General features: G+C 44.0%; 1 protein-coding gene across 1 annotated transcript; it reads right to left on the reverse strand.

The window, feature by feature from the left end:
• Nucleotides 1-4,857: 4,857 nt before the first annotated feature.
• On the reverse strand, nt 4,858-5,679 carry LOC130469697 (uncharacterized). The gene is made up of 2 exons (XM_056839126.1): nt 5,392-5,679; nt 4,858-5,349 (listed from the first exon to the last, which is right to left on the reverse strand). The coding sequence occupies exons 1-2, from the start codon at nt 5,677-5,679 to the stop codon at nt 4,858-4,860; spliced, it is 780 nt and encodes a 259-aa protein (XP_056695104.1).
• Between the last annotated feature and the right edge of the window lie 6,297 nt (nt 5,680-11,976).

Genomic DNA, 11,976 nt, shown 5'->3' on the forward strand with positions numbered 1-11,976 from the left:
CCGACGCTAACCAGTAGGGTAACCAAGGCTACGTTTCAGCATATTTGCGAGAGGATCGATCGACGCCTGGCTGGTTGGAAAACGAGATATCGTTCTCTTGCAGGCAGGATCACATTAGCAAAGTCGACCGTCTCACCGATGGCCTTCTATTCGATCCAAACGGCTAAGATACCTCGATAAATTTGTGATGAAGTAGATCGCAAAACTCGCCGGTTTATATGGGGAGGCAATGATGAAAAACTCAGCACTCACTTACTCTCATGGGAGACACTCCAAAAACCGAAAGATTATGGAGGAGTAGTTATAGTTTCTACTAGACAAGCTAATGCGGCTTTCTTATCGAAATTGGGGTGGAGGGTCCTCTCGGAGCCAAATTCTCTGTGGTCTCGAGTGTTACGACACAAATATTGTAGTGGGCGGTGTGACATAGACATGTTCACTCGTAAGGCAGGAGCTTCGAATGTCTGGAACGGTATAACAGACAACACAAAGTTGTTATGTGAAGGCATGAGGGTGGATGTTGGAAACGGGAATCGAACCTTATTTTGGGAGCATCGATGGGCTACCAAACCTCTAAGCAATCTGGTAACACAACCAGTTCCTTTGGAACTGGAGAGAGCAACTGTGGGAGCTATGGGAGCCAGGAGTGGGTTGGAAATGGGACGATTTTGCGGAGTATTTACCTCAAGAAACACTCAAAATCATTCAGTCGCACGAATTGAAAGAAGACCCAAATACAGGGGACCTAGTGTATTGGGGTGACGCAAAAGGGGGGAAATTCTCAGTCAAGTCGGTGTTGAGCATCATGCGTCACGAAAGTGATGTGTTGGATGATGACATATGGAATCTAATTTGGGGTACTCCAGTGCAGCAACGAATTCGAGCCTTCCTCTAGATTGTTTGCCATGATCGATTAATGGGTAATGCCAACAGATTTAAACGAACTATGGCAGATGATGCCAAGTGTTTCATATGTGGTGTTGTGGGATCTTTTACGGTGATGACATGTCACGCGTTCCTTGGAGGTATCAAGTATGAGCTAGCACGAAATTCTGGCAACCTGCAAAACAAGAATATTCCCGTAGGAATATTCCCTCCGATGCTTAAGTAAGTATAAGCTAGAGAGAGAAGTAATTTGTAGAGAGAAGGCAGAGCAAAGAGGGTTTTAGGTTGGTGGGAATGAATTAAAATTCCTTACCTTGGGATCTGAGCCTTTTATAGGGCTAGGGTTTCTTGGGAAGTGATCCCTCAACCCTATTTGTGGGATACGTGCCCCTTGGGATTTGGGACACGTGTCCTTTAGCCAACAATGATGAGCCTTTCGTAAATTGGGCCAGAGAAAGTGGGCTTTCCAAAGTAAGGTGGTGCCTTTTACCTCGCTTGAGTACCAAGGCCTGAGCCTACTTCCTGGGATTAGGCCCACGAATTATCTGGGCTAGCTCGATTGGTCATTGTAGCTTCTTTAGGCCTTATGATGGAGATATTAAGGCCCACATCATTTTCCCCTCATGAGGGATGAAAACAGACGTTAGTTTTCACTACTCTTGGGTTATCCAGTAAGGCGACGACGCGTGGCAGGGGTAATCATTTCTTACCCCTCTATAAATAAGTGATAAGTTTGTGTGATTTTCCCCCCATTTCTAATAATCATTTGAGAGCCACAGAAGAAGGCGATTTCCGGCGTTCGGCATCCACCAGGAGACACTGTAGCACCGCCATAATCTTAAAAGTCCGGTTCTTGCAGTTCTTCATCGAATTTCTTTGGAAATCTTTTCTTCGATCTTTCAGGTAACATTTATTTTGAGAAAACTTGTTTGTTAATTTTGGTCATTCCTCGTTCCTTTTTCTTATCTATGATGTGAGGGCCTCGTCAAAACTGAGGGCGGCGACCTGGTATTTTGACGTCTTCATTTCTCAAGTTATGCCCCTCGTCTTGAGCCAATTCTTCAGCCTGTGCAGGATATCATGGTGCAAATAGGAGACGAGCCATATTTCGAAGGGGAATCTTCGTCCCCCCATAGAGGAGGACGTCCCTACAAATGAGCGCGCCGACGGTGCGCCAGTGGGCCCTTTAGGTGGAGAAGAAGGCCACCTTTGCCCCTGTGAGATTTTCCCACTTCAGACGTGGCTGAACTTTCTTACTGCCCATGGGGCTGATTATGGGGTATCTCTAAACTTGGGTTCTGAGTACAAGTTTTGCATGCCAGCCGGCATAGACTATACTAGTTTGGGCTTAGTAGAAGGGGAGTTCGCTGTGTACAGCTCCTTCTTGAAGCTAGGCATGAGGTTTCCTCCCCACCCTTTTATGGTAGAGGTGCTGGACGGCTTCAACATTGGCTTGAACCAAATGTCCCCTAACTCCTGGGCCGGCGTCTTTGGGTATATTGCCCGTTGTAAAGTGGAGGATATTACGCCTTCTTTCCCGGCCTTTCTTAGGATAGCCTCTATGTCCTAGGTTCCGCGAGCGGCCGAGGGTTGGCTAGCCCTTACCTATAAGGGAGCGTACAGGACGGTGATGGGCAAGGCGTCCAAGTGGCATCACTGGCGCAAGAAGTGGGTGGTTATCATGACCACCAATTTGGAGATGTGTAGCAGAATGAGACGTTGGACGCTTCAACCCAACTTCGTTGGAAAGAGTGGTTCTTTTCCTCCAGTTTCTACCGCCCTCTGGAAACAAATTTCGTCTTTGTTCAAGGCCAAACCACTCATAGTTGGGACCAAGACGGTGTATATTCCTGAGGGGTGGTTGCCACATTTGGATCAGTTGAATGATCATATCTTCCTCTCGGCTGTGGGCTTGTGTCCGTATATGCCGAGAGGTAAGGTTTTGTACGCTGGCTCTTTTACTGTTTTTAATGCTTCGTGTTTTTCTGACGTCTTCTTCATTTTTCAGACAAGGCCATGGAGAAGCTGGATGACGCGGCCAAGGGCCGAGTGCACATGCCGACCTGGCTAGAAGAGGTGCTTAGCATAAGTGCCTTTCAGGCCTTACAACGTCAGCAGGCCGCTGAGCAGGCCGTTCCGGAGCAGGCCGTCCAGCAACCTAACCCCTTCAACGAGAAAAAGAAGGTATTGCTCAAGCTTTCTGAAGTATGTGACTTTCTCCAGTTCTGCGACTGACGTAACTTTGTCCTTCCAGGATCCGAAGAAGGCCGCCACGACCACGGCGCTTCCTTCCAAGCGTAAGGCTGGTGGTACGGGGAAGCCTATCTTTAAGTCGGCGGCCCCGAAAGCGTCGAAGGCAGCTCCTGCTCGGCAAAGGGTGTTTGCTCAAGACACACCAAATGCTGGGGAGTTTGCTTCTCCTAACTCCCGAAAAGTCAAGGCGGCGACTGATCCTCTTGGGGGAATTTCGGAAGACGTCCGCCGGAATATTCCTCCGAAGACGGCGGAGAGGGCTAGGAATTCGGGTGGTAAGTTTTACTCCAACATCGTAACCACTTGTCGTTCTTCGTCTGACAGTTCTATAGTCTCTCCCATGGATTCTAAGGCAGTTGTTTTTCCAATAGAAATACCCGACCCTCAAAAAGCCATTGATGCTGAATTGGAACAGATCCCTTCTTCAAGCCGTTTTACTTCTCAGGAACGCAGGCAAATAATGAGTCAGCTGCGCAATGCTATTCCTCCGAAGTACGTTTAGACTCTTCCTGAGGAGGCCGAGACTCAGCTTGCCGCCATGCAGTCCTCCGTGCTGGACGTAAGTTAAGTTTTTTTTGTTTTTTTTTGGGTGGTTCGATAATTACTCTCGCCGCTTTGCAGATGTTTATCCTGCTGGACTCACTGAAGAAATGGCGCACTTCCCTGGTGCATGAAGAGGTTAAACACCGCCTTCTTGCTATCTAGTGTGGTGATCAGCATGGAGCTACGCTTAAATAGGAGGGAGGAGATTGACGTGCTGACCAAGTCCTTAACTTCTCAATGTGCTGAAAACAAGCAACGTCTCGAGCAGATTGATCAGAACTTCTCTCAGATTAAGGATATGTCCGAGAAGACGAAGGAGAAAGAGGCTGAGTTTTCTCGCCTTGAGGCTAAGTTTAAGGAGTTGGAGGCGCAGCTGGAGGCGGCTCGTAAGGAAGTGGCTACGTCCAAGGGGGTACGTAAACCAATCGGTCGTGCTGGGTGAGAAGTCAATTCGAGGAGGTATGGAGCTTGCCTGGAATGCCAAGTTTAGCAGCATGCGTCCCTTCAGCTGGTTTGAGAAGTTCCTCGATTACCAGGTGGAGGTGGAGAAAGCCCTGAAAGAAGGACGTTCTCCTCCTGAGTTTGTCCCCGGCTATGATGATGAATGAGGCATTCTAGGTGCCTTGTATTTATTTTGGGTTTGTATTTGTGACGCCCTGCTTTAATGGCACTGTGCATAATTTGTAATTATAACTAATTTATTGGAATGACTAGGAGTCTTTTAAGCGTTTTTAGCTTTATTTGTTGTTTCTGTTTATTTTTATTATGTTGATTAGTTCACCATTTACAGCTGACGCCCCTAAATAGGGACGGCAAATATTTGCCTTGGTCTTTATTGCAAAGGTCTTTAGCTACTTCATATAGCTGCTAAAAAATGTGTGTCCCCTGTGTTCTAGGTGATCAGCCTAATGAGGGTGCTAATCTGGGCCACTTCTCAGGCCTTTAAATGACTAGTCTTTAATTCTTAAGAGAATGTTAATTTGCACCTCTTCAAGAGATTTGATAACGTATTTGACATAAAGGTTTCCAAACAAGGCCGGCTTGCAGGAATTTTTTTTTTCATTTAAAATTCATTAAGCCGTGCTACATGATGCGTCTATACTTTGGACGTCTTCATCTTTACAAAACATTCATTAATCATGATAACATAGATGTTAATTTAGAAAAAGTACTTCTTCAGGTTGTCCGCATTCCAGGTGCGCAAAATCGGACGTCCCTGCATGTCTTGGATCCGATAGGTTCCGTCTCGAACTTCCTCGTAGATCTCGTATGGTCCTTCCCAGGTAGGGGTGATTTCCCTTGTTCATTGGCGCGTCCAACAGCTTTCATCTTCCTTAGCACAAAATCTCCAACTTTTAAGTTTCTTCTAGAGACCCTTTTGTTGTGCTCCCTAGTCATTCGAAGTTTGTATAGTTGCTGGCGCAGAGCCGCGTTCCCTCTGGTTTCAGGCAAGAAATCCAAGGCCGCTTTCATCATTTCCCAATTGGCATCTTCATTAAATAACATGACGCGTAGAGTAGGGTCACACATTTCAATTGGTAGGACGGCCTCAGCTCCATATGCTAATAAGAACGGTGTTTCTCCTGTTGAATTTTTTGCCGTTGTTTGTATGGACCACAAGACATTGGGTAACTCGTCAGCCCACAACCCTTTGGCTTCATCAAGTTTCTTTTTCATCCCTTCAGAGATGATTTTGTTGAATGCTTCTACCTGTCCGTTTGCTTGAGGGCGGCCTACTGATGCAAAACATGTCGTGATGCCATGATCAGCCAACCAGCTTTCCAACTTGGGTGTCTTGAATTGTGGCCCATTGTCAAAGACAATAGACTGAGGCACGCCAAATCTTGTAATGATATTTTTCCAGATGAAAGCTCTCACGTCTTGTGCCTTAGTGTTTTTCAGGGCTTCGGCTTCTACCCATTTGGTGAAATAGTCGACGGCAACTATCACATAGCGCAGTCCTCCTGGGGTCGTCGTATAAGGACCTAATAGGTCCATTCCCTACTTGGCAAATGGTATAGGGCTGATGATGGGTGTTAGTTTCTGAGCCGGTCGACGAATCAGATGAGCGAACCGTTGACATTTATCACATCGTTTAACCAAGTCAAGGGCGTCTTCTTTGAGAGTGGGCCAATAATATCCAGTCCTTAGAGCTTTTTCGGCCAAGGCCCTCCCCCCTATGTGCGAGCTGCATAATCCCTGATGGAGATCTTCCAGTACTTCATGCCCCTTCTCTGGGGTTACGCAGCGAAGAAGAGGCCGTGAGAAAACCTTTTTGTATAGAGTCTCGTTCCATATCTCGAACCATCCACATGGACCACCCATTGGATTCTTTTCATTTTTCAAGTAGGGGTCTAGTCATTTCTGCAATGAAATCGGCAAAGGCCTGCCCCTTTATGGCCTTCCGCGGCTCATATGAAATATCAAATGCATTAAGCTCAATTGCCCAATTGAGCATTCTCCCCGACGCTTCCAGGTTGGTAAATGGATTTTTCAAAGGTTGATTTGTGTATACTATCAGCCGGTGAGCCAGGAAGTAAGGGCGAAGCTTCTTGCTAGCCAAGAACAGAACGAAGCCAACTTTTTCAACAGTTGGATACTTAAGCTCTGCATTCTGCAACATGTGGCTGACGCAATAGACAGGTAGTTGTATTCCGTCCCTCTCTGTAAGTAAGACAGCGCTTAGAGGGTAGTCTGAGATGGCAAGATAGTGTAAGGTTATGATACATATGACAATTCATAAATCATGCGGAAAAAACCATAAAGCCAGGAAAACATATTATTTAGACATAATCATTTAGCATAGTTTAGATGCATACTCTTTGTTGCGTGCCTTCCCTAGCTGCGCCCGAACCGAACAAGAACAAGTCTTTAGGACTCCAAGTGTCGTCCCTCCGTAGATAGTCCACAGCACGTCCGGATCCGCCTTAAGATTGACCAACTAGAATCGCCCTTAAGGTACTACTTATTTTCGGCTAAATGGGCAAGAGTTATGGCTGATTTTTCTGCTTAAAAATCCTTGCTTTGAACACTTGAAAACTTGTGTATAAATTTATGACCCTAGGCATATATTTATAGAACCTCGGAAAGGATTTCGAATCCTGTTAGAATACTAATTAATTAATTAGAATCCTATTAGAACTCTAAATAATTAATTTAATCTTTTAGGATTAGGATTTAATCTATGCACGAATTCCGATAGCTTTAGGATTCGTATAGCACGTACACACGCACCGCACGAGCATCGAACGCCCATGCGCAAGCCTTGCGGCCCACGCTGTGCGCACGGCGCACAGGCCCACTGCCCGCAGCCCATTTGTGCGCGCGCGCCAGCCTTGGCTGGGACTGGCCTTGCGCTGGGCCTGGTCGAGGCATTGGCGTGTTGTTGGATGCGTGTAGCTTGCTGGGCGATGGCCTGGCTTCGTGTTGGGCCCTCATCCGGCAGGCCTCGTCCGATGCTTATTCGTACGATACGCTTCCGATTAAATTCCCGGTTCCGGAATTCATTTCCGATACGAACAATATTCAACATTTCCGATTCCGGAATCAATTTCCGTTTCGAAAAAATATTTAATATTTTCGTTTCCGGAATTATTTTCCGATTCCGATAATATTTCCGATTCTGACAATATTTCCGTTTCCGGCAATATTTCCGATTCCGGCAATATTTCCATTTCCGATAATATTTTCCGATACGTACCATGTTTCCGGTTCCGGCAACATCTACGACTTGGATAATATTTATATTTCCGATACGATCCATATTTCCGTTTCCGGCAATATCATCGTTTCCGGAGTATTCATTTCTTGCCTGTGACGATCTCAGCTCCCACTGAAACCAAGATCCGTCGATTCCGAATATCCATAGATGGAGTATTTCATGCCATTAAATACTTGATCCGTTTACGTACTATTTGTGTGACCCTACGGGTTCAGTCAAGAGTAAGCTGTGGATTAATATCATTAATTCCACTTGAACTGAAGCGGCCTCTAGCTAGGCATTCAGCTCACTTGATCTCACTGAATTATTAACTTGTTAATTAATACTGAACCGCATTTATTAGACTTAACATTGAATGCATACTTGGACCAAGGGCATTATTTTCTTCAGTCTCCCACTTGTCCTTAGGGACAAGTGTGCATTTCCTAATTCCTTTGTCGCTCGATGATTGCTCTTGAACATAAGGTAAGAGTTGTCATCCTTATTATGTCCAGAGGTGTTCCTCGGTTTCAGAGTTCAACTGATCAAATAAACAGATAATCATAGCCTATGATTCATCCAAGCACGGCCATGCATTTCACAGTTTCTAGCTCTCCGAGTGGCCTTGTACAACTTTTAAGCATCTCATCCCGATTTATGGGAGGACAATCCCAATCTTGCGATCTTGAGATTAGACTTCGTTTGATAGGTGATTACCTGAGCGTTGCCTTTATAGCCTCCTTTTACGGTGCGACGGTTGGTCAACGTCAAAGCAACCAGTTCTCAAACAAGTAATCTCAAATCACTCAGGTATTGAGGATTTAGTGTCTAATAATTTTAATGAAATTTACTTATGACAGATTTTCATCTCTTACAGTAAAGTTTCATAGGTCTTGTCCGATACTAGTCTTCCCAAAGTAAGTATCTATGCAAATGATTATGACATTGCCATGTCCACATAGTTCAAGAAACAGAACTACTAGTCATCTTGCATTCTAATCGTCTAACGTTTTCTATGCGTCCAATTTTATAGAAAACTCCGACTAGGGACCATTTTCAACCTTTGACATTCAAGTTCACTTGATAGACATTTCTTAGTCACAGGACTGGTCCTGACAGTCTATCTTGAATATATCGTCAAATTGAAGGGACTCATCATTTAATACTAAACCAAGATTAAATGGAATATGAAAATACATTTCATATATGATAAATGTTCAACCCCATTGTTTTACAACCATGGGCCTCAAACCCATCTTTAAAACAGTTCATGGAATTCAAAGCTATGCTTGATTTCCAGTGCTACAACGTGAGTGTTGCTTCTCACTTGTTGCATAGGTTTAGTTATCATGCTTTGCCAATCTTAATATCCTTTTCATCGAATGTTCTTCGAGATATGATGATAAGATCTTTTCGAGTTTGTTTATTATGTGATCTAGTCTTTCTTACTTTGATGGTGGTTTTACTAATTTTGCAATGAAGAACCATCAAGTTAGCAGACGTTTTTCTTGCTTCAAGAGTGGTTCTACGCATTTTTCAATGAAGAACCATCAAGCCAGCAGATAGGTGATCTACCCAAGTTCAGTGAAGAACTCTAAACAACCCTGTTTTATTGCTTCTTAGGCAATAATTACTTTTACTTCAACTGTATAGGTTACTAGTGATGCTTTGTTTGGATTTACCTGTCCAAGCAGTTCATAGTGTTAGGTTATGATACATATGATATTACATAAATCATGCGGAAACAACCATTAACCCAGGATTACATATTATTTACACATAATCATATAGCATAATTTAGATGCATACTCTTTGTTGCGTGCCCTCCCTAGTTGCGCCCGAACCGAACAAGAACAAGTCTTTAGGACTCCAAGTGTCGTCCCTCCGTAGATAGTCCACAGCACGTCCGGATCCGCCTTAAGATTGACCAACTAGAATCGCCCTTAAGGTACTAGAATTTTCGGCACTTTTGAGCAAGATGTGTGATTGAATTTTTCTCTCAAAAACTCACTTTGAATACTTTGAAAACTCGTTATAAATTGTGAGCCCAAGCCACATATTTATAGGGGTATGGAAAGGGAATTGGAATCCTATTCAGATACAAATTAATTAAACCTAGAATCCTACAAGAACTCTAATTAATTAATTTATCAAATAGAATTAGGAATTTAATCATTAACCGAACTCTGCACGTTTTAGGAATCGTGCATGAACACAAACACTTACGCACACACACACGGCAGCCACGATGGGCCGCCCATGCGCGTGCGTGCGAGCAGCCCACGCAGCGAGGCCTACGCGAGCTACAAGCCCACGTAGCTCCTGCACGCGCTGTGCGCGCTGTGCGCGCTGCCACGGCCTGCTGGGCCTAGCCTTGCGCTGGGCCTGGCGTGGCCTTGGCTGTTCGTGTGGCGCGCTTGGCTTGCTGGGCGATGGCCTGGCTTCGTGCTGGGCCCTCGTCCGGCAGGCCTCGTCCGATGCTTATTCGTACGATACGCTTCCGATTAAATTTCCGATTCCGGAATTCATTTCCGATACGAACAATATTTAACATTTCCGATTCCGGAATTAATTTCCGTTTCGAACAAATATTTAATATTTCCGTTTCCGGAATTATTTTCCGATTCCGATAATATTTCCGATTCTGACCATATTTCCGTTTCCGGCAATATTTCCGATTCTGGTAATATTTCCATTTCCGATAATATTTTCCGATACGTACCATGTTTCCGTTTCCGGCAACATCTACGACTTGGATAATATTTATATTTCCGATACGATCCATATTTCCGTTTCCGGTAATATCATCGTTTCCGGAGTATTCATTTCTTGCCTGTGACGATCTCAGCTCCCACTGAAACCAAGATCCGTCGATTCCGAATATTCATAGATGGAGTATTTAATGCCATTAAATACTTGATCCGTTTACGTACTATTTGTGTGACCCTACGGGTTCAGTCAAGAGTAAGCTGTGGATTAATATCATTAATTCCACTTGAACTGAAGCGGCCTCTAGCTAGGCATTCAGCTCACTTGATCTCACTGAATTATTAACTTGTTAATTAATACTGAACCGCATTTATTAGACTTAACATAGAATGCATACTTGGACCAAGGGCATTATTTCCTTCAGTCTCCCACTTGTCCTTAGGGACAAGTGTGCATTTCCTAATTCCTTTGTCGCTCGATGCTTGCTCTTGAACATAAGGTAAGAGTTGTCATCCTTATTATGTCCAGAGGTGTTCCTCGGTTTCAGAGTTCAACTGATCAAATAAACAGATAACCATAGCCTATGATTCATCCGAGCACGGCCATGCATTTCACAGTTTCTAGCTCTCCGAGTGGCCTTGTACAACTTTTAAGCATCTCATCCCGATTTATGGGAGGACAATCCCAATCTTGCGATCTTGAGATTAGACTTCGTTTGATAGGTGATTACCTGAGCGTTGCCTTTATAGCCTCCTTTTACGGTGCGACGGTTGGTCAACGTCAAAGCAACCAGTTCTCAAACAAGTAATCTCAAATCACTCAGGTATTGAGGATTTAGTGTCTAATAATTTAATGAAATTTACTTATGACAGACTTTCATCTCTTACAGTAAAGTTTCATAGGTCTTGTCCGATACTAGTCTTCCCAAAGTAAGTATCTATGCAAATGATTATGACATTGCCATGTCCACATAGTTCAAGAAACAGAACTACTAGTCATCTTGCATTCTAATCGTCTAACGTTTTCTATGCGTCCAATTTTATAGAAAACTCCGATTAGGGACCATTTTCAACCTTTGACATTCAAGTTCACTTGATAGACATTTCTTAGTCACAGGACTGGTCCTGACAGTCTATCTTGAATATATCGTCAAATTGAAGGGATCATCATTTAATAAACCACAAATTAAATGGAAAAATGAATTCATTTCATTTATTGTGAATGATTAACCAATAATGTTTTACAAAGATTTAAACTCTAAAACTTTAAAACATTAAATAGAGACATCAAAGCCATTCTCCAATATTCTTGATTCCCATAGCTGCAGTGTGCGAGTTGTGCTTCGCTTGCGGCAGAGGTTTAGTCAATGGATCTGATATGTTGTCATCAGTTCCAATTTTGCTTATCTCGACTTCTTTTCTTTCAACGAACTCTCGTAGAAGGTGAAATCTACGAAGTACATGCGTGACTCTCTGGTGGTGTCTAGGCTCTTTTGCCTGTGCAATAGTCCGTTATTGTCACACTACAGGGCTATTGGTCCTTTAATGGAGGGGACTACACCAAGTTCACCTATGAACTTCCTTAGCCATATAGCTTCCTTTGCTGCTTCATGTGCAGCAATGTACTCCGCTTCAGTTGTAGAATCCGCAATGGTGCTTTGCTTAGCACTTTTCCAGCTTACTGCTCCTCCGTTGAGGCAGAAGACAAACCCAGACTGTGATCTGAAATCATCTTTGTCGGTTTGGAAACTTGCGTCCGTATAGCCTTTAACAATTAATTCATCATCTCCACCATAGACCAGGAAGTCATCTTTATGCCTTTTCAGGTACTTCAGAATGCTCTTGGCAGCAGTCCAATGCGCCTCTCCTGGGTCTGACTGGTATCTG

Source organism: Spinacia oleracea, chromosome 3 (genome assembly GCF_020520425.1).
Source record: "Spinacia oleracea cultivar Varoflay chromosome 3, BTI_SOV_V1, whole genome shotgun sequence".
NCBI classification, from domain to species: Eukaryota; Viridiplantae; Streptophyta; class Magnoliopsida; order Caryophyllales; family Amaranthaceae; genus Spinacia; species Spinacia oleracea.